The 23,942-nt window shown below is 43.3% G+C and overlaps 1 protein-coding gene across 2 annotated transcripts; it reads left to right on the forward strand.

Moving 5' to 3' along the window:
• The first annotated feature begins 541 nt into the window (after window positions 1–541).
• pygb (phosphorylase, glycogen; brain) lies at window positions 542–23,206 on the forward strand. 2 transcript variants are annotated; one of them, XM_035754118.2, is made up of 20 exons: window positions 542–946; window positions 4,281–4,382; window positions 6,383–6,461; window positions 6,613–6,716; window positions 6,800–6,931; window positions 7,074–7,185; window positions 8,436–8,518; window positions 12,585–12,728; window positions 13,489–13,581; window positions 16,621–16,767; window positions 17,092–17,255; window positions 17,490–17,604; window positions 17,865–17,966; window positions 18,120–18,267; window positions 19,115–19,173; window positions 19,364–19,505; window positions 20,342–20,549; window positions 20,844–20,978; window positions 21,507–21,573; window positions 22,098–23,206. In XM_035754118.2, exons 1-20 carry the CDS (start codon window positions 704–706, stop codon window positions 22,260–22,262), a joined length of 2,544 nt encoding a protein of 847 aa, XP_035610011.1. In that variant the 5' UTR covers window positions 542–703; the 3' UTR covers window positions 22,263–23,206. The 2 variants fall into 2 exon arrangements, with proteins under 2 accessions (XP_035610011.1, XP_052354419.1); XM_052498459.1 differs by lacking the exon at window positions 542–946 and adding an exon at window positions 2,367–2,467.
• The last annotated feature ends 736 nt before the right edge of the window (window positions 23,207–23,942 follow it).

Here is a 23,942-nt window from a genome sequence, read left to right on the forward strand (position 1 = left end):
TCATGCTTTAGTAGGCTAGCCTATGTTAATGATTTAATGTATTTCTGTATAGACAGGAGAAGGCTAATTAGGTTATATAATTTCGGCAATGTATTTGAATTTCCTTTTGGGAAGCGCTTAGCTTCAACTACCCGTATGGACGCGTCGGCTATTGGAAAGTGTTTAGGCCAAAGACAGGTTTAGAAACTCTGTGGTTAGGTTTATCTACAATGCTAGTCGTCAACAACTGTCGTCCCCGACACTCACTAGATGGTGCTGTAAGACGATCTAGCCACAACGAAGCGGAAACAGACCATCATTCCCGATTTTATAGCTAAATGGCCCCGACATACCATAAATCAGTACCATAACCATTGAGCTATAAAAAAAACACTAATAACACGTGTAAGTAGCTAGATTATACCAAACATTAGAATTCCCACTTCTGTCTGTGACTATACTATTACAGAACATTAAGACGTCGACATCGACGCGACGCTCTAGATCTGACGTCAAGACGTTTTCTTTTTCGCACAGATTGACCAATAAGAGACAAGTGCGAACACACTTCCCTTTACAATCAATCCAAACTGATACAATTAAGGGGTGTGTTTCGATGTAGTTTTTTTCCTTCTAGGAACCAACTGTCTGCCACCAAGGGCTATCAGGCGTGGATCTTCTCAACTCAACTTCTAATCAATTCGGGTAGAGTTTATCTGAAGCTATGAGCAGCCCACTGAGTGATCATGAAAAGAGAAAACAGATCAGCGTGCGTGGCATTGCAGGGTTGGGCGATGTCGTAGAAATCAAGAAAAGTTTCAACAGGCATCTTCACTTCACTCTTGTCAAAGATCGCAATGTAGCCACCCCTCGGGATTACTACTTCGCCCTGGCTCACACAGTCAGGGACCACCTCGTTGGGAGATGGATCCGCACTCAGCAATATTATTATGAAAAAGATCCAAAGGTAAAGGCGAAAACATCTCCCGAAAGTTTACAGGAAGTGTATGGGATTCGGTTTCCTTGTTACTTTGTTGCACATGCAATGTGTCCAGTTGCATTTTGAAATCAGTGGTTATTTGTATTGTTGGTCTGCTCTTCATGCAAGTTTCTATTTGATTATTCCCAGATGGCCTGTATGTGTAGAAGAGGATACCCAATTTACTGCAATGAGTTGTTTCCATAGACTGTATGAAAAATCATTATTTTGTTCAAAATTGTATCAGCTTCCTAGTGGTGGCTGTAACCTGGTCTCAGAGCATTTCATAATATTCTGTACGTAAATCCGAAACACTTCATTTAGTGTACTTTACTTTTCATATTGTATATATTAATTTGTGAATGTCCATCTCCCATTTCGTATATATGATATGTTACGAATTTGGAAAAATATGTTTTGAATTCTAGCATGGTGGCTAACGTTAGCTAGCTGGCTAATGTTAGCTAGGCTAAGAGTTCAGTTTAGGAGTTGGGTTAGCTAAAGGGGTTAGGGGAAGTTTTTCTTTTTTTAACTAACATGCTAAGTAGTTGCAAAGTAGCTCTAAAAGGTAGTAAGTAGTTGAAAGGTTACTAAAATGCTCAAGTTGTCCATGATGAGATTCAAACTCGCAGCCATCCACCCTGACCAATCACCCTACTTTTGTTTTTTGCCATGAGTAACCATGTCTTTAAAAAAACAATTGAGTGAATTTTTACCCCTTTTTCTCCCCAATTTCGTGGTATCCAATTGTTGTAGAAGCTACTATCTTGTCTCATCGCTACAACTCCCGTACAGGCTCGGGAGAGACGAAGGTTGAAAGTCATGCGTCCTCCGATACACAACCCAACCAAGCCGCACTGCTTCTTAACACAGCGCGCATCCAACCCGGAAGCCAGCCGCACCAATGTGTCGTAGGAAACACCGTGCACCTGGCAACCTTGGTTAGCGCGCACTGCGCCCGGCCCGCCACAGGAGTCGCTGGTGCGCTATGAGACAAGGACATCCCGACCGACCAAGCTCTCTCTAACCCGGACGATGCTAGGCCAATTGTGCGTCGCCCCACGGACCTCCCGGTCGCGGCCGGTTACGACAGAGCCTGGGCGTAAACCCAGGGACTCTGATGGCACAGCTGGCGCTACAGTACAGCGCCCTTAACCACTGCACCACCCGGGAGGCCCGTAACAATCTGTCTTATGTAACCAAATCAAACATTACATATCCTACTAATTTGAGTGTCTCTGATTTACATTTTACTATGTTACGTCTAGTCTGAGACCAGGCTGAGTAGTAATTTAACACACCGGTGAATATCTACTTCCAGGCATTCGGCTACCAATAGCATAGCTCTCAAGAACCCAAGTGGGGTATACCCAGTTTACAGCCGGCCCCCCTTAAGTTCTCAGTTGATGGTACTGATCACAGCCTGCTCCCTCGCGAAGTACACACCCGATGCTTTGTTTAACCCCGACGCTCTATCTAAACGCAAATACGCCTCACCTGCGATACGGGGTTGGAAAACTTTTGGAACCTAACTTTCATATCGAGAAAAAAATATTTAAAATACAAAATATACACTTACTAAGCGAAGCGACACATCCTCCCACCTTGCGCAGGCATTTACATTGGACCATTCCACTTTTCCTGTGTTTCTCAAATGCAGCTGAGTGCAACTTTCCTAAACTGCGTACAGTAAAAGTGTATCTTTAGTATTTGAAAAAGTATTTCTTGATTATAAGAAAGTTAGATTCCAACTGTATCATGTGCGAGGCGTATTTGCGTTTAGACAATAGTATTTTGGCAGCATTGAAGCGTCAGTGAAATATAGCCTAGTTCTCTTTACTCATTATGTATTTATTCCTCATGTTATTGTTTTACTATTCTATCACTTTTCTTTCTGCGTTGTTGGGTAGTAAGTAAGCATTTCACTGTTAGTCTACACTTGTTTACGAAGCATTTGACAAATCAAATTTGATTTGATCTCCTCAGGCAGCAGACAGCTTTGCGAATAGACTGTATGTATGATGTTTAACATTTACCATCTATTTGAATGGGCTACCAATAGCCTTTATTATCCAATATTCTGTTCAGTATGCTGGATCAAGACAAAACTACAGATTGAGTGTTTCTTTATCAGCATCTACATTTTCTCTTGCAATAGTGAAAGAGACATGGGCGTTTGGTTTGTCTTAATTATTCAGTTTAGTTTATGAATATTTTTTCAAAACCTAACTAGAGGTTGTCCATATTTTATTGTGGACATACCCTTTTTACACATCTGTGCATGAACGTGCTGGAAACATGCCAGATATTGCATAACCTGCATCACAGAGTGAATGTATACACTTCTCTACAGGCTAACTATTGTCTGTCTGCCATAGTCTTCCCTTTAACTTGGAAAGGGAATTATTTGAATTCAGAGAGAGTGTAACAGTACAACTTTAGATTGTCCCCTCACCCATACCCGGGCGCGAACCAGGGACCCTCTGCACGCATCAATAACAGTCACCCACGAAGCATCGTTACCCATCGCTCCACAAAAGCCGCAGCCCTTGCAGAGCAAGGGGAACCACTACTTCAAGGTCTCAGAGCAAGTGGCGTCACCGATTGAAACGCTATTTAGCGCGCACAACCGCTAACTAGCTAGCCGTTTCACATCCGTTACAAGAGCAATCAATGCAGTAGAATCAGTAAAATAGCAGCTGCGGTGGTGACAAAGCACTGAGCTCCAGCCAAACCTAAAGATCCCAGCAGCATAATGTAATGTTCTCTCTAACAAAAGATTCTACCAATGCACGTGATCTGAGACAAAGGCCAGTTCCAGACCTTATGGGCAGGGTGATGGCTTTGAATGAATAACAGAAAAACCTGTTGGCTTTTCAACCGTGTGTTGTTCAGAGCTAAATTCTTGCATACGGTATATCCCCATGCCATCCATTGTGTGGAACTAAACAGTCCCTCATCTGAGAAATTATTTTTTCCCTCCTGCTCTGGCAACAATCAAGTTGACACGTTCCTTAGCATAGCTTTGCATGGGTTCTGATTCTGAACAGTGCCAATGACCTGATGGTATTGCTTCCTTTCTGGGGGGTGGTGAGGGTGGTGGAGGACTGAGGGGGAATAGTCGGAGCAGTGAATAATCTGAGATGCGTTAGGCTACAAGTGACCAAGTGCTGAGCAGAGGGTCTGCAGTACTGCGTGTTGGTGGTTTATGACGTCATGCTGACCCAACTTTTCTCAAGTCTGTAGCACAGATTTTTTTCCAAACCATTTCTTTGACTGTCTACACATCTCTGAAATGCTGAAACCCATCTGTCATCTTCAGAGGATCCACTATCTATCATTGGAGTTTTACATGGGTCGGACCCTTCAGAACACCATGATCAACCTGGGCCTGCAGAATGCCTGCGATGAAGCCATCTACCAGGTAAAACCATACACCTGCACTGCCAGTGTCTTTAAAAAATAAAATAAAAACCGTACCTCCTGCCATACAGTCAGGATGAAGATGTGGGCCTCAACTCCCCACGTATCCATCCCTAGTCCAAAATCAGACCTGACTTTGTGTGATGGGCTTATTAGTGTCTCTCCCAGGTACAATGCTTTCATCACCAGTGTCACAGTCCAGCTCCAGCACTGAAGCTCACTGTGTTCTGACTGGGAGGGGAGGGGAGGGGGGTGTCATTTTACCATTCATACAATACATGTTTTATAAGGCCTCCCTTTGTTTTAACTTTCAATGGGGATTTAAATAGTTTCTTCAATATTTTTGAATGCTTTTTAGTCACTAGTTCTGAAAGTAGCGCTCTACAGCCAAAAAGTGTGAAACTGTGTACCACTTCAATGCAAGCTCTTGTTTTGCTGTGTGTACATCTTGCTAGCTGTCACTCAAATGTTGAGGGGCTGAAGCTCATTAGCTAGATCTCAAACTGCTAGGGGGGCTGGCCTATGTGTGGGAACATTTTGGGAAAATGATGCAGCACAGCTTCTAGAAAAACAGTTGCTTTCAAACTAGGGGTTTCGTGGCCAATTAAAGTGAGACCGTAATTCTACTCATAGATTATGCATGTTTGTACTACACATTGACACATCCAGCCCAAAACGGGAGGTTTATAAAATCTTTAGTCACCAAAGTTCCAGAGCACGTCTTTAATGCTAATAGCTGTAACCCTCGTTCTCATGATTAAGGTGCCTTTGCTGGTGATGTTTTAGAGACTATCAGTACAGACTGTTTACTGAGGCTGCCTGTCCCAGTATCTGAACGTTAGAGATGTCAACCATGAGTATGACATGTCTCCACTCCAAAGCCCTGGAAGCTCCGATTCAAACTCGCATTAGACAGCTCTGTAAGCGTTATAATGTTAAAATGAGTTAGTTGCTCAGCGACAATCCATATTTGGGAATAACTAATACATTTACCCCTGTTACGGCCAGTATGTACTTCCAAAAAAGGTCTAAATAAAAATGTACACGCAACCGAAAACATGCCTATTCGGCACCTCCAATTTAAATCCGTCATTACAGTGCAGGTTGGAAGTCTACAACAGCCTAATACATTGGAAGTGCCAAAGATTATTTATTTTCCCGGTTGCTTTTATATTTTTTTATATAGACCTTTTTTGGAAGTACATACTGGCCGTAACGGGAGTACATTTAAGATAGTTGCTCAGCAAAAATCCATATTTGGTGAATAACTAACACATTTTGACATAACGCTTGCAGAGCTGTCTGTGAGTTTGAATTGGAGCCTCCGTGGGCGATCGAGAGGAGACCCGCCAGACTCATGGTTGACATCTCTAACTGACAGATACTGGCGCAGAGGCTACCATGCCTCTCGTATAGTTTCTCAGTGTAATACCTGATAAGGAGACCTAGACAATGTGGTCTCCTCAAAAGCAACATGAGATTTAGACCTAATGTACAGTGTCTGTAGCTTTTCACAATCTTCTTGTTCAGGACAGTGCACCCTTTTTATTTGCACTAAGTTAAAAGAGAATCTCCCTATGAAAAACAAGGCATCACAGCCTGCAAGTGTGAGGTCTGTTGGCCACGTTGTGTAGACGAGGAGGCCTACATTGGGAGAGTCAACAGCAGTCTGTTCTCACTCAGTAGAGAAATGTAGGCCTATATTTGTTTTATTTCCTCATTGTTCTTCATCAGAACACAATCTACAAGGAACATGATGTTACAAGTGTATGATTAAAAAAAATACCACACACCAACCAACCTGCAAGTAGGCTACATACTGCTGTGTCTATTGCTTCAATTCAAACCTTAACAGTAGGCTTATTAGGACTACTTGTGCTTGAAGTTTCTACAATGCAGACAAGGGTTACTCAAGTTCATGTCAAACTCTATTGGCACCTGTTGCTGATGTATGCCTGGGGCTGTATAGGAGATGTTTCTAATGAGTTCTCTGTTGACCAGCTGGGCTTGGACATAGAGGAGCTGGAGGAGATCGAGGAGGATGCTGGCTTGGGGAATGGGGGACTGGGCCGCCTTGCAGGTAAGGCTTCAAACACTCTTTGTCACAAATTCCTTGTGACACTCAGACATTCGAACATGATCTTTGTAAACTCGAACATCTCACCCAACGCAGGCAAATGTAAGTAGAGCATACCATAAGACATGGACCTTCACACGTTCTTCCATTTCAGCTTGTTTCCTGGACTCCATGGCCTCTCTAGGCCTGGCAGCCTATGGCTATGGTATCCGCTATGAGTTTGGCATCTTTAACCAGAAGATCTCCAATGGCTGGCAGGTAATGGAGCATGGCATTCATTCTTGGTTACATTTAGCGGTTATTGTGATATTGCATCCTTACATATTTGTGTTCCCTCTCAGGTGGAGGAGGCTGATGATTGGCTGCGGTATGGGAACCCGTGGGAGAAGGCTCGTCCAGAGTACATGCTCCCTGTGCATTTCTATGGCCGAGTGGAGCAAACAGCAGAGGGTGTAAAGTGGGTGGACACCCAGGTGAGTCTGTGCACCAGACACACGTGTACACATGCACCATGTGATCCCAGACAAAACATTTGAATCGATCGGCATTTCTCTTCTAAATTCTCTGTTTCCCCATTTAATTTCTCCTAATACTTTTTTTTTCTTTGTTCCCTAGGTTGTCCTGGCCATGCCTTATGACACTCCTGTGCCTGGATTTAAGAACAACACAGTTAACACCATGAGACTGTGGTCTGCCAAGGCACCCATTGACTTCAACCTGCAGGAATGTATGTCTCCATGCCCATTTTTAGCATAGATCTGTTTAGGTGTTAAGATATCTAGCCTGTTGTCAATAGAGGTTGGTAACACTACTCAGAAACTTTAATCCAACTGTAGCTGATACACTCAGGTGCCTGAAAGACACCTTGCTTAGGCCTATGTTAAGAACACGCTCGTCACAATTGATAATGGAAGTTATATTGCTGTCTATGGGAGCTAATTAATCTCTAGAGAACTGTGGAATGTAGACCTTGAGCCCAGCCTTGAACTGCGAGTCCAGTTTTGCACAGATAGACATTTCTTTTGAGGTTCTAAGGATTTATTTATGGAAAATATATCCAGATTTTTCTTTTTTCTTTGTATAATATTTATTACTTACAAAGCCATCTGGCCTGCAGTAGTTATTATTCTGGGTTCTTGGTTTCTCCTCTTATATGGCATGTGGACAGAGAGCCAGGGAAATTATGCTGATATAACATCAGGCCAAGATTAATGGGTATTGATGCAAAGAGTGGCAATGGGGGAGGGGGGGGGGTGGTGGGGATGGTTACCTTTAAAAAGAAGCTGTTTGGAATACAAAGTGTTGCCCCCTGTGCCAACACAATGCCATTGCCCCATTGGTGGGGGAGGGGAGAGGGCAGCCTGCCAACATTACCCATGGATACGACCCTCTTAGGACATGGAGCTTAGGGCGCTTTCTACGCTGACTGTTTCCAGGAACTCTCTACTGTTGTGCAGAAATCCTTAATGAAGTTGGCCACGCTCAGCTGAGAAATTCAACACTGGATCCCATTTCAAATGCTGTGACATGACATAATACTAAGATGGTGTGCCATTCTCCAAGTGAAGTGAAGTGTGTGTGTGGTCTTCCAAGCTGTATTTAGATGAGCATGAGAGGCAGGTTTGGTTGAGTTAATGTTTACCATGCAAGCATGTGTAGCCATGAGAAACAACTGGGCTCATGTAATCGACGAGTGGTTACAGCAAGGGACAAACCTACAAGTCACATCTCTCGTGACCTTTCTTTCAACCACTACTCAATTGCATTAGGATCAGTTATAAACCCCTTCTTCAAAGTGAGGTGTAGATCATCTATGCTGTTTTATACTGTGTACCTATACTGCTCAGCCACAGCAGGACCCACAACAGCCAAGCTGCCTAAAGCCTTTGGAGAAAAGATTGTCCTCAACCTTGACAGGTTGCTGATGTATAATTGAAATACTGTATCATTTTAAATGGTCCCCTCTCTCTTGTGCAGTCAATGTTGGTGACTACATTGAAGCTGTGTTAGACCGCAACCTGGCTGAGAACATCTCACGCGTCCTCTATCCCAACGACAATGTGAGTATCTATGTAACCCTTATGGAGTAGAGATGACATTCTGCAAGTGCTCAAAGTGAAAATGACACAGCAATAGTGTGTGAGGAAAAAGGCATTCACTAGGCCACATGGGGGTGGTGTGTTCTCTCCAGCCACGACCTAATAAGGTCATAAGGGATGTGTTGTGGCGGTGTCCGCGCAATCTCCTCAGTGCTGCAGACTCCGATGTGTAACGTGAAGCACATCAGCTGTTCAAGTTAGGATGAGGAAACCGCAAGGTTGCTCAACATCTACTGAGAATGGTATTACTCAAGATGCATGTAGATATGTGTAGCATAGTTAGTATGGGTGGAGCAGAGGTCTATGCCTGCCCCAGTTTATCCCTTGGTTAAATAAAAGCAGCATTTGGTAAAAGTTGGTTCAACCCGTGCCTCTCATACATACTCCTGCTGTATCTGACATGGTAGTGTGATACAGTGCAGACCCCTTCACTTTTGTCACGTTACAGCCTTGTTTTTAAAATGGATTAAATTGTAAAGAATCCTCATCAATCTACACACAATACACTATAATGACAAAGCAAAAACAGGTTTTTAGATTTTTTTGTCCATATAAAAAATATAAAAACAATATATATTTATATTTATATATTTATATATATATATTTATATATTTATATATATATTTATATTTATAACTTTTATTCAGACCTTTTGCTATGATACTCAAAATTGAGCTCGGGTGCATCCTGTTTCTGTTTCTAGAACTTGATTGGAGTCCACCTGTGGTAAATTCAATTGATTGGACATGATTTGGAAAGGGGCACACACCTGTTTATATAAGGTCCCCTCAGAGCATAAACCAAGCAAATCAAATTTTATTGGTCACATGCATTAATATCTGCTATCCATGTGTGAGTGCAGTGAAATGCTTGTGCTTCTAGTTCCGACAGTGCAGTAATATCTAACAAGTAATCTAACAATTCCCCAACTACCTAATACACACAAATCTAAAGGGGTCAATGAAAATATGTACATGTAAATATATGGATGAGTGATGGCCGAGCGGCATAGGCAAGGTGCAATAGATGGTATAAAATACAGTATATACATATGATATGACTAATGTAAGATATGTAAACATTATTAAAGTGGCATTGTTTAAAGTGACTAGTGATCAATTTATTGAAGTGGCCAGTGATTGGTTCTCAATGTAGGCAGCAGCCTCTGAGTTAGTGATTGCTGTTTTTCAGTCTCTCGGTCCCAGCTTTGATGCAGCTGTACTGACCTCGCCTTCTGGATGGTAGCGGTGTGAACAGGCAGTGGCTCGGGTGGTTGTTGTCCTTGATGATCTTTTTGGCCTTCCTGTGACTTTGGGTGCTGTAGGTGTCATGGAGGGCAGATAGTTTGCCCCCAGTGATGCGTTGTGCTGACCGCAACACCCTCTGGAGAGCCTTTCAGTTGAGGGTGGTGCTGTTGCCGTACCAGGCTGCGATACAGCCCGACAGGATGATCTCGATTGTGCATCTAAAAGTTTCAGGGTTTTGGATGACAAGCCCAAAATGTCAGCCTCCTGAGGTTGAAGAGGCGTTGTTGCGTGTGGGTGGACCATTTCACTTTGTGGCTAGAGGGTGCTCCCTCTGCTCTTTCCTGAAGTCCACGTTCATCTCCTTTCTTTTGTTGGTGCTGAGTGAGAGGTTGTTTTTCCTGACAACGCTCCGAGGGCCCTCACCACCTCCCTTGTAGGCCGTCTCATCATTATTGGTAATCAAGCCTACTACTGTTGTGTCGTCTGCAAACTTGATGATTGAGTTGGAGGCATGCATGACCACGCAGTCGTGGATGAACAGGGATTACAGGAGCGGGCTGAGCACGCACCCTTGTGGGTCCCCAGTGTTGAGGGTCAGCGAAGTGATGTTTCCTACCTTCACCACCTGCGGGCGGCCCGTCAAAGACCAGGACAAAATTGCGTAGGTTGGGGTTGAGACCGAGGCCCTCCAGCTTGATGAGCTTGGAGGGTACTATGGTGTTGAAGGCTGAGCTGTAGTCAATGAACAGCATTCTTACATAGATATTCCTCTTGTTCAGATGGGATAGGGCAGTGTGATGGCGATTGCATCGTCTGTGTACCTGTTGGGGCGGTATGCAAACTGAAGTGTGTCTAGGGTGACCGGTAAGGTGGAGGTGATATAATCCTTGACTAGTCTCTCAAAGCACTTCATGATGACAGAAGTGAGTGCTACGGGACTGTAGTCATTTAGTTCAGTCATTGTTGCTTTCTTGAAGCATGTGGGGACAGCAGATTGGGATAGGAAGCGATTGAATATGTCTGGAAACACACCAGCCAGCTAGTCTGCGCATTCTCTGAGGATGCGGCTAGGGATGTCGTCTGGGTCAGCAGTCTTGCTAGTGTTAACACGTTTAAATCTTTACTCGCGTAGGCCTCGGGGGGTGCAGTCCTTGTTAGCGGGCCATGACGGTATTATCCTCAAAGCGTGCAAAGAAGGTGTTTAGTTTGTCTGGAAGCGTGATGTCGGTTTCAGTGACGTGGCTGGTTTTCGTTTTGTAGTCTTTTTGTGATTTACTGTAGACCCGTGTCTCCAGCCGTGTCTCGTGTCTGAGCCATTGAATTGCGACTCCACTTTGTCCCTGTACCGGCATTTTGCTTGTTTGATTGCCTTGCGGAGGGAATAACTACACGGTTTATATTCAGCCATATTCCCAGAGTATGAAGGAGTTGTCCGTAGAACTCCGAAAAAGGATTGTGTCGAGTCACAGATCTGGGGAAGGGTACCAAAAAATGTCTGCAGCATTGAAGGTCTCCAAGAACACAGTGGCTTTCATTCTTAAATGGAAGAATTTTGGAACCACCAAGACTCTTCCTAGAGCTGGCAACCAGTCAAACTGAGCAATTGGGGAAGAAGGGCCTTGGTCAGGAAGGTGACCAAGAACCCAATGGTCACTTTGACAGGGCTCCAGTGTTCCTCTGTGGAGATGGTTGTCCTTTTGGAATGTTCTTCCATCTCTGCAGCACTCTACCAATCAGGCCTTTATGGTAGAGTGGCCAGACAGGAATCTACTTCTCAGTAAAAGGCACATGACAGCCCGCTTGGAGTTTGCCAAAAGGCACCTAAAGGATTTTCAGACCATGATTCTCTGGTCTGATGAAACCAAGATTGAACTATTTGGCCTGAATACCAAGCGTCACGTCTCGAGGAAACCAGGTACCCTCATCACCTAGCCATTCTGATCGCTACGGTGAAGCACGGGAGCATCATGCCATGGGCATGTTTTTCAGCGGCAGGGACTGGGAGACTAGTCTGAATCGAGGCAAAGATGAACGGAGCAAAGTACAGAGTGATCCTTGATGAAAACCTGCTCCAGAGGACCTCGGACTGGGGGCGAAGGTTCACCTTCCAACAGGACAACGGCCCTAAGTACACAGCCAAGACAACGCAGGTGTGGCTTCGGGACAAGTCTCTGACTATCCTTGAGGGGCCCAGCCAGAGCCAAGACTTGATACCGGTCTAACATCTCTGGAGAGACCTGAAAAATAGCTGTGCAGCGACGCACCCCATCCAACCTGACAGCTTGAGAGGATCTGCAGAGAAGAATGGGAGAAACTTGCCAAATACAGGTATGCCAAGCTTGTAGCTTGGCATACCCAAGAAGCCTTGAGGCTGTAATCGCTGCCAAATGTGCTTCAATAAAGTACTGATTAAAGGGTCTGAATACTTAAGTAAAAGTGATATTTCAGTTTAGTTTTTTATGCATCTGCAAACATGTCTAAATCTATTTTTGGTTTATCATTATGGGGTATTGGGGGGGGGGAAACAACTATTTAATCCATTTAAGAATACGGCTGTAACGTAACAAAATGTGGAAAAAGTGAAGGGGTCTGAATACCTTCCGAATGCTTTGAATATACTATTTATTCACAAGCATTTCACTGCACCTGCGATAACGTCTGCAAATCTGTGTCCGACGCTAAACTGATGCTAGGTATTCACCACATGGGGTCAACTTGCCCTTGAGTGATTGCTTTGAGAATAGACTGTGTTATCATTCTAAAGTGTGTGTGTGCTCAGTTCTTTGAGGGCAAGGAGCTGCGTCTGAAGCAAGAGTACTTTGTGGTGGCCGCCACACTGCAGGACATCATCCGCCGCTTCAAGTCTTCTAAGTTTGGCTGCAGAGACCCTGTCAGGACCTCCTTTGAGACCTTCCCAGAGAAGGTATTGTATTTCACTATATCCAATTTTGAGCTGTCAATTGTTTTTTTTCTTTGATAAACCCAACCTTATTACTGTTCCTCAAATCCCATACACAACCTTTAATATTACACATTTTACAATTAGTACAACCAATTTTTATTTTATTTATCCTTTATTTAACTAGGCACGTCAGTTAATAACAAATTATTATTTACGATGACGGCCTACCAAAAGGCTTCCTGCGGGGACTGGCTGGATGTAATAAAAAAAAAAATATATATATATATATATATAATGACAAACACACCTCACGACAAGAGACACTGCAACACTACATAAAGAGGGGCCTAAGACAACAGCATAGCATGGCAGCGACACATGAAAACACAGCATGGTAGCAACACAACATGGTAGCAACAAAACATGGTATAAATATTATGGCTACAAACAACAGCACATGGGGCAAGAAGGTAGAGACAACAATACATTACGCAAAGCAGCCACAACTGTCAGTAAGTGTGTCCATGATTGAGTCTTTGAATGAAGAGATTGAGATAAAACTGTCCAGTTTTGAGTGTTTGTTGCAGCTCGTTCCAGTCGCTAGCAGCAGCGACCTGAAAAGACGAGCGACCCAGGGATGTGTGTGCTTTGAGGACCTTTAACAGAATGTGATTGGCAGAACGGGTGTTGTGGAGGATGAGAGCTGCAGTAGATCTCTCAGATAGGGGGGAGTGAGGCCTAAACCATGGCCATGACTGACACTCTCTCCATCCACTGGTAGGTAGCCATCCAGCTGAATGACACCCACCCTGCCTTGGCCATCCCTGAGCTGATGAGGATCCTAGTGGATCTGGAGAAGTTGGACTGGGACAAGGTAACGTATTCTCCCAGGCTAGGGTTGAATGGCGGGAACCCAGTTACCGAGATTTGCCACCAAAAACCATTCTCTTTACCCGGGATAAATAACTGAGGGAAACCAGTGAATTTTAATACATTTATTTATATCAACAGCATGATGTAAAATGGAACTGTTAAATTATATGCGATGTCTTAAACTTGCTTCTGTGGTCTGCCTGATCAATCATCAACGCTCGTGTTGACAGCCCATCTCCTCCGTATGTAGTGCACTTTCACAATGCATATAGACTTATCTCATGTTTTTTTTTCTTGTGACAGGTAGGTCTACATCTGCTGCAGCATAGCCTATGATACAGTAATATAAGGACTGAATGCCTAATTTACACATCTCCTTTCGGGGGTCCCCTTTTTATTGTAAAGATGTATATTGTTTTTAATTGCAGCTGCAGTTTTTGTTTTAAACAGACTATCACTTGAATATTGTTGTGTGAGCAGTCTTTCTCTCTCTCTCTCCATCAATTCCATCTGAAATGGCATCCAAAATACATAGACCTGTTGAAGATTGAGAAATATACATTTGAAGTAGGAAGTTCATACACTTAGGTTGGAGTCATTAAAACTATAGTTTTGGCAAGTCCGGACATCTACTTTGTGCATGACACACACACTTTTTCCAACAATTGTTTACAGACCGATTATTTTGCTTCTAATTCACTGGATCACAATTGCAGTGGGTCAGAAGTTCACATACACTAAGTTGACTGTGGCTTTAAACAGCTTGGAAAATTCCAGAAAGGGATGTCATGGCTTCTGATAGGCTAATTGACATCATTTGAGTCAATTGGAGGTGTACCTTTGGGTAAAATCCCTGGCGAAGCCAGAAGAAAAAGCCGTATTACAACCTATGTCTCGTGACAATTGCGTTGTTCGCTCTACAACCTGTTGGTTCATATGCCTTGCAACTGTGAGGTGTTTGTGTGTGTGTGTGTAAATATATATATATCTTTCAGAAGTGCCAAGACAATAAGAAGACACAGTGGCAGAATGAGTTACACCACACATTTTTGTTTCATCACAAAACTGGAGAGCCACCATATTGCATGTAACAAGCATTTACATTACCTTCAGCACGGTCAAGCAAGTTTGTTTCCGATATTTTCGGACCACTAAGCAACTATTGATTTAGAACCACAGAGAGTCACCCTAAGTCGCAAGGAAAACAGGAGCTGCCTCCATTAATCCAGCACCATTTCAACATAATCAGATCACCTCTGCTTAATGACAACTAAAAGTGACAACTAGAAGATACCCGAAACAATTTAGTCCTATCAATGTAGGATAAATATAATGTTCCATGGTTCTGATTTCTGTGCATGTGACTGCGTGTGCGTACACATTTGTGCAAGTAGCAAAACATGTTGACTCGGCCTACTTGTAGAGAAATGCCAATGCCACCCTCTTCTCTTTCATGTTGACAAAACAGTCCATCACTCTGTCAGTACATGCTTTTATTTTCTGTTGTCCTAGGCTACCTGACTAAAATGCTTGCTCGCTAGCCTAAGTTCTTGTCATGGGCACCCCTAGCTAGTTAACATTAGCCTTCTACATATTGAACTTCCATCCTCTCAGGCCAGGGGAACAATATATGAATTAATGATTGGATCAGAATCCCTATACCCATCCATGGCTAATTTAGGAAAGGGCCAATAGCTAGCTAGCCCCTGGAGGACAACAACACAACAAGATGCAACAATTCAAGATGTTTCTGTCAATGACGTATTCCTCAATGCGATTTGAAAGGAATGACACCAAATCCAAACTGTCTTCCCTTGACACTTTTTTTGGTGCGACAGGACCATTCACAGTTGAGTTTACTCTGTTTAGCGCAACGCTGATTGGCTATTTTTGTGGGGGGTTTATCAAGGGAGGCCAAATGCTCGCTGGCTTCTATTGCATTTGCATTCGCATTCAATGATACGGGCCTCAACAATGTCATAAATATTTGGACCAGACCGCATCAGATGGAAACCTATAGACAGAGGGGCGCTGTTTAACTCACTCGGATGCTTTCTCCGGTGAGATACATTCAGCCATTTGCGAGTTGAAGGAAAATTGTGAGACACAGAGAGACTAAATATAAATCTGATTTGTTTTTTTTGGGAAGCCTGGCTTCCCTTGGCACCCATGAATACAAGCCATGGTTTATTTACCCAAGAGAGCATATAGCTATCTACATCTATGGGCTTTCATGTTTTTCTGTCGTATGGAATGTGCAGTAGCCTATACATCATATATGTATTGGATAACGGCACAATCGCTTAGGATTTTAAAATGTGTTTTTAATGTAGGGCTCATAGAATGTATTTAATGAAAGGGTCATCAGGCTCAGGTAGCATCAGGCTTGATCAAAGCTCTAATCAAATCCAGACAGGCCTATTTATATGCTTTTGAAGGACACTTCAGGTTTTGGTGGGAAATACCGGGTTACCCGTGAGAAAATATTTTATTCTCAGGATGGATCAGTTGTAAAGTACTGGGAAAATAATATCCCAGGCCTGGCACTCACTATGACAGTCAGACAAACCGTACCAAGTGAGATGGCTGTGTAGATGGTAGGACTGCTTAGGTGTGGGACTGTGTCCCAGTATGAACTCTGGTTGAACTGGAAACCAGAGCTGTTTTGGGGCAGCATTGTTTGAGCAGGGTGGTTTTGCCAAGTCATCGTGACGCTGTAACTGAACTGATCCAGCGTGTTGAGCTTTGGTGGAGCCTGTGTATTGGGCAATGCTTCCCTCCTCAGGGAAAACTTCCTTCTACTTGAAGAAATAATACAGTTGGCTAGGAATCACCATTTATTGATATACATCTGTTACATTGTACAGTACATGCAATTTCCATTGCACCTGTATATGTACAGTATTAGTTATTTATCCTAATTCAATCAACAAACATGTTTTGTGATTGAACTGATTCGGATGCACTTTCATTGTATAGACATTGTTGACCTGCGATGCCTTTTCTCTTCTCTCCTTACGCCGTCCCCTGTGTGTTCCAGGCTTGGGAGGTGACGCGTCAGACCTGTGCCTACACCAACCACACCGTCCTGCCTGAGGCCCTGGAGCGCTGGCCCATCAACCTGTTTGAGAAGCTGCTGCCTCGCCACCTGCAGATCATCTATGAGATCAACCACCTCCACCTCCAAGTAAGCCCTCTGTGTCCACTCACTGTCTCGGGACAAAGAAGGCTGATTTCTGCTGCTCTGAAATGGGAGATATTATCATTCATCTCGACTTGGTACGTGCTTTTGATACTGGGTGCTTGAACAAGCTTATCCAGAGTGTGGATCTTTTTCTGTGCTCTGAAGGATCCCCCCTCGTCCCCTCCTTTTGGAGTGCTGTCTTGTTTCTTTCCACAGATCTGCGCTCAGTGTAACTTTACCTTTTTATATTAGTAATCAGCAGCACACAAATGCAAGTTGGGACTATATGTCTGCGTACTTATGAGTTGATTCTCTGTGTCCTCTCAGAGGATCGCTGCCATGTTCCCAGGGGACAATGACCGCCTGAGGAGGATGTCCCTGATCGAGGAGGGAGACCCCAAGAGGATCAACATGGCCCACTTGTGTGTGGTGGGCTCCCACGCTGTCAACGGGGTCGCCCGGATCCACTCTGAAATCGTCAAGAACACTGTGTTAGTGTTTGACCTGAATTCACGTTTGATTATGAAATAAGTCTTACTGAAATAGGTGGTGATGGTGGCAGCTTTACACAAAACAATTTCCAGGCAAACCTGGAGTATTGTTTTATTAGCTTTCCAGCGACGTTGACATTCCTGTTGCGTTGAACGAGTCTATCAGAAAGACATCCACTGATCAACTAACTTGTTGTGTGCCTGATATATGGTTGTATGTCTCTCCGTCCTCAGTTTCAAGGACTTCTATGAGGTGGAGCCAGAGAAGTTCCAGAACAAGACCAATGGTATCACTCCTCGCCGCTGGCTGCTGCTGTGTAACCCAGGCCTGGCTGACCTCATCGCTGAGGTAACAGATTTTTACAGAGCTAGAGTACAGAGTACCTCAGAGTGTCTTTTTTTTTTTTTGGTGCTACCTGCTGGGGAATGAACCTCATTGTGGGTTAGTAGTCCTGCACACCCAATGAACTAATGTCTACCCTTTGTTGTGTTGACACTGATCAGTATGTGGTTATTCAAGACCACAAAAGACTCTGCACACTGTGTCCACATGCTCAAATTCAATTATATGACTATGGTAACTATTTATGCTTTTTGTTTTCACTGTAGAAAATTGGAGACGACTTCTTGACAGACCTCTTCCAGCTGAGGAAACTACTGGACTTCATTGATGAAGATGCTTTCATTTGTGACATCGCCAATGTAAAACAGGTAGCTGCTCATTCAGTTCCACGCTCTTAACATCTCAACCCATTATTTCTTTCTCCCATAAACACAAGAATATAGAGTTGATACAATCTGGTGTCGTGGCCAGTCTTGGGAAACCCCTTCCACCTTTAAATGCCCCTCTGTGTGTTATTACAGGAGAACAAGCAGAAGTTTGCAGCCTACCTGGAGAAGGAGTATGAGGTGAAGATCAACCCTGAGTCCATCTTTGACATCCATGTGAAGAGAATCCATGAGTACAAGAGACAACTGCTCAACGTCCTCCACATCATCACCTTCTACAACCGTAAGAGCTCCTCCACACCTCATAATATGGGGTGATGTTAGTGCCAACAGAAATCTCATACTTCAAACAACTTGCACAGTGGAGACTGGTTGCACAGCCAGCACTTTCAGCAACCCAAAGGGCTCAGTGTTTTAAATCCCTAATGATTTAAGGCTCCTGAGTGGCGCAGCTCGGTCTGGAGGCGTCACTACAGAGCCTGGTTCGATCCCGGGCTGTTTCACAACCGGCCATGACCGGGAGTCCCATAGGGCGGCGCAAAATTGGGCCAGTGTCATGCGGGTTCGGGGAAGGTTTGGCTGGGGTAGGCCGTCCATTGTAAATAAGAATCTGTTCATAACTCACTTGCCTAGTTAAATAAAAAAAATGTAAACACATTTAATTCAGGCAACTTCTATTGAGTAAATCATTAGACAAAAATCTGTTCATAAGAACATCATTGTGGCAGTGAAAGCCCACTGCTGTTTGTATAGTAATCTCGAGTGACACAGTCATTTTGGTTCTGGGCAATTTGGACAGAGATCCCAGTAGTAGGTGTACACTGCCCTCTGGCTGTGTAACCGTTTTTAATTTTAATTTAACCTTTAAGCTAGGCAAGTCAGTTAAGAACAATTCTTATTTACAATGATGGCCTACCCAGGCCAAACCCTAACTCAGACAATGATGGGCCAATTGTGCGCCGCCCTATGGGACTCCCAATCAAGGCTGGCTGTAATACAGCCTGTAATCGAACCAGGGTCTGTAGTGACGCCTCTAGCACTGAGATGCAGTGCCTCAAACTGTTGCGCCACTTGGGATCCCAGTTAACTGAGCTGAGGGAAATGGAGTAAATTATAATATTTCTCTACAGGGATTAAAAAGGACCCCTCTAAACACTTTGTTCCCAGGACTGTGATAATTGGAGGAAAGGTATGTAGCTAGACATCTGAGGTATATGGCACAATCAGTCACCATGGAAATAGTATTTTGAAAATGAAATGTTATAACTGATCTGTTGACTTGTTTGTGATACTTTATATTCGATGTAAGATGAGTTAGTCATTCAGACATTTTTTTCCCTCATCAATATCCAACTGTTGACGCTGTCCTCTCTACCCAGGCTGCACCTGGCTACCACATGGCCAAAATGATCATCAAGTTGATCACGGCAGTGGGCCAGGTGATCAACAACGACCCGGTGGTGGGGGACAGGTTAAAGGTCATCTACCTCGAGAACTACAGGGTCTCCCTAGCAGAGAAAGGTGAGAGAATGGTTTGTCCAAGGATTCACAGATGGCTTCCTTTCCTCATGTCCTCTCCTTTATGACCATCAATATGGAAGGACTTGATAGGGGTGAGGAATAGGGTTCAATCCTATCTGCTATCATTGAAGGAAAGAAAGGCTACTGAGAATGGAACCTGAATCCTGTTTGTATGGCGCTATGGTTTGGACAGTTGTTTTTATGTCAATGTTTTAATGTTGTTCTACAGTATGTCTACATGTTACTGGGTAGCAGTGGTGGGGAAAGTACCCAATTGTCATACTTGAGTAAAAGTAGATGCCTTAATAGAAATGGACTCAAGTAAAAGTCACCCAGTAAAATACCACACAAGTGGAAGACTAAAAGTAATTGGTTTTAAATATACTTAAGTATCAGAAGTGACAGTATAAATCATTTCACATTCCTTAAATTAAGCAAACCAGACGGCACAATTTTCTTGTTTTTAATTTATGGATAACTAGGGGCACAATCCAACAACACTCAGACATAATTTATAAATGAAGGATTTGTGTTTAGTGAGTCCACCAGATAAGAGGCAGTAGAGATGGCCAGAGATGTTCTCTGATGTGTGTGAATTGGACCATTTTCCTGTCCTGCTAAGCATTCAAATAGTAACGAGTACTTTTGTGTGTAACGTACAATATTTTGTTTAGGAATGTAGTGAAGTAAAAGTTGTCAAAAATATAAATACTCCCAAAAAGGACTTAAGTGGTACTTTAAAGTATTTTTACTTCAGTACTTTACACCACTGCTGGGTAGGATATACCTAGTATGTTTGTTGTTAAGTCCTTGCCTCTCCCTGCTGTATGTTCCAGTGATCCCTGCAGCTGACTTATCAGAACAGATCTCCACAGCGGGAACAGAGGCCTCTGGCACTGGCAACATGAAGTTCATGCTGAACGGAGCGCTCACCATCGGCACCATGGACGGCGCCAACGTAGAGATGGCTGAGGAGGCCGGAGAGGAGAACCTCTTCATCTTCGGCATGAGGGTAGAGGATGTGGATGCCATGGACAAAACAGGGTGAGAAAGAGCTGACTGGATTGGTGTCAGAATGAATGGGACTTGTCATAGACTTAGAAATAAGCGACGCAGAGCAACGGCAAACGTGTGCTCTTATAAACTGGACGGTAGACATTTCTCTGTTTTATATTATAGGGATATTTCACCCAAATGACGAAATGACAAATCAGTTTTGGCACCAAAAACCAATATGTAATTTTTGCTAATCTGTCATTTTAACAGTCAAGATAACAAGGAAAATATTTAGCCATCATAAGGATAACCTTGCAACCTTCAAACAATGTATCTGCCCAGGTACAATGCCAGGGAGTACTACGAGCGTCTATCAGAGCTGAGGCAGGTGATAGATCAGATCCAGACTGGCTACTTCAGTCCCAAAGAGCATGAGCTCTTCAAGGATGTGGTGAACATGCTGATGAACCATGACAGGTAAGCAGAATAACAGCAGTGTTGTTGACATATCAGTGTTATTAGCATATTGTCAGCTCTTCAGAATGCAAGGACGAACTGACCTTGCTTGTTGCTGTTAGCCCAATTTTGTTTGTTCCCCCCAAGTTTTCCGAGCTAAACATGTATTAATTGTTGGACATAAGACTGTAAAAACACCAGAAAATTCACTCCAAGTGATTTAAAATTTTGTAAATCTGTTCCAAAGTACTCCCACGCAAAATAGAGGGATATGTGATCGTGTACAAATGTAAGCAAGGTTTGAAATTATTGTTTTAGTCAAATATTATCAGTTGGGCTTTTTGCGTTCAATTTGTAAATGATTTGTAATCATCTTCCGGCCTCCTGACCATGCGCTCAAGAAAAACATTGTCCTTCTGCTGAATCTAGTTGACGATCCCTACAATAGGGTACTTGATCACTGTTGTATTATCTGAAATGAATGTGGTATCTCTACGTTTTGAAAACCTAAGAACGAATTTGTCACACTGCATCGCTTCTTCACCTCAGGTTCAAAGTGTTTGCTGACTATGAGGCCTACATCACTTGCCAAGATCGAGTCAATGAGCTTTACAAGGTGGGCTATATGTAATGGATTTCATACCTTGAAGAACTGTTCTTGCACACTTCTGTCTATTTGAGCCTGTGATGTCTGGCCCTTACGTTGACAGTTTTAGTAAGTCCACCAGGGGGTGCTGTCTGATATGGCTCTGTCTACATTCATACCAACACAAACTGCAAAGCCATCTCTCTCTCTACCATTGGGAGGTCAGGGCAGTCAGCATGTCACGTTTACCTGTCAGCAGCCCAGTCCTGGTGTTGTGTTACCGTCTCATGTCTTTAGTCTCATTAACAGCTGGGGCTCCTGTTGCACTCGACGGTTGGGTTGTCACAAAGTGCAACAATTTACAGCAAACCCCGGCACCTCCATTAGCTGCTTCTATTACCAGTTCCCCATGTGGTTGCTGAATTACCACATCCGTTACAATCGTGTAGACCGACAATCGTCTGTGTACTCGCCGTAATCATACTAGACAAAACAAGAAGGCAGTCGTTTGTGGCCGACATTTTGATTGAGCTTCCCAATTGTTTTCTTTTCAGAACCCTATAGAGTGGACAAGAACAGTGATTCGAAACATTGCGGGTTCCGGCAAGTTCTCCAGCGACCGAACCATCAGCGAGTACGCCCGGGATATCTGGGGCGTGGAGCCCTCCGATGTGAAGATCCCACCTCCCAATGAGCCCCCTGTTGAATCCTGCAAATGAGGAGCTCGTCTTCACTCTCTAGTTAAGAGAGAAGTGCTTGTGTTACTTCTCCTCGCTGTAAGTCTGTCTCATCAGGCTTGACTCATGGCCCACCCATTACCACATTGCAGAGATGGGGTTCGAGTCGGAGGCAGATCGCATGTGCAACGTCTAAACAGCCAAAGGAAGCGTGTTTGAATCTAGCCTCTGCGTACTATTACTCCTGCTAGTCTTTGACTCCACCATGTGCACGTATACTGTAGATGCCAATCCCAGTTGATCAGTAATGACCATACAGTTTACACTGCTGAATATGATTGGTCTATTACTGCCTCGACCAGTCAACCAAAAAGAACACATTTTGTTTGCTACTAAGACTTGTACGGGGATTTTGTTTTAACCATAACTGACAAAGCATTGCATTTCAGAGTTATAGAATGTGTACTGTGATATTTTCCTCTATATGTAAAGTGCCCGGTCATTAATGTACCAATTTTGGACCATAGCATTCATAAGAGAGAGAGAAACAATGTTATCTAGAAGCAAGTGCCTGGATGAAAGTTGTAACATGCCATTGGTCTAATGGAACGTTTTGTACAATTCTACTGTATTTGATTTGAAAATGTGTAGTATACAGCTTGGCCAAACAGTTCTGATGCTTCACTATGACCATTAGGAAAACCATGCTCAGTGGCCTGTTAGAACACTCACACTTCAGAGATCATGGAGCAGCTGTCACCATAAATGTCCTTGGTGTGACTTCTGAATTGATGGCTACTGTATGAGTAATCTATATTTCATTAGCATCACTTAAATGCCTTCGCTAAATGTACTTCAAACAAAAAGCATATGCTGTTTCTCAGTAACTACCTTTTTTAAGCAGTTGTCTTTTTTCATCCTTCAATAAGTACTGTATCACTTGTCACCAATCACGTTCATATTATTAAATGTGTTTTTGTGATTTATGTGAGAATATCATTCTACATTTGACTATAGGGATCCTTAGGTAAATAGTCAAACTGCAGTGGTAACCTGTTGTGGTCTGCCATGTCTCTCCACCCCTCTGCATCCGGCTTGCTTCTCAAACTTGTCCAACAGGAGTGTTCTTACTCCCAAGCCTGCTTCTGATTTGTGGGGACTAACACCACTACAGCATGTTTTCAAAGACTGCATCTACACAGGCACCCCAATTCTGATCTTTTTTTCTCACTAATTGGTCTTGACGGATGAGCTCCAATGCAAAAATATGACTGGCCAAAATACCAATTAGTGGGAAAAAAAGTTGGGCTGCCTGTGTAAATACAGCCCATCTGGCATTGCCACTTGATCTAGATGCTCAGCTCCCAATACCATCCTCAAAACAATGTATTTAAAGCTAGAATCCTTCATTGAAATGGGGTCACACTGCCTTTTTTCTGTAAAAAGCTCAGGCATGGGCCTAGAGAAATGTAACCACTCAAATTCATTAGCTGAGCAATAGATGCAAGAACTAACCAGCCACGATATCAAAATGATAGGTTTGCCTCAACATGGTTAACTAAACACACAGTATTAACATTGAGGTAAATCAAGCTTATGATCTGATGGGGTATGACAGTTGAACTAAGCTCATGAGGTGTAAGTTCTATACCGATTTGAGTAGATCACTAATGTAGCTATTTAGGATTTTAGCTTTGACATTCTTCAAATTGTCAAGGTCAT

This window comes from Oncorhynchus keta, chromosome 36 (assembly GCF_023373465.1).
Source record: "Oncorhynchus keta strain PuntledgeMale-10-30-2019 chromosome 36, Oket_V2, whole genome shotgun sequence".
Classification (NCBI taxonomy): Eukaryota; Metazoa; Chordata; class Actinopteri; order Salmoniformes; family Salmonidae; genus Oncorhynchus; species Oncorhynchus keta.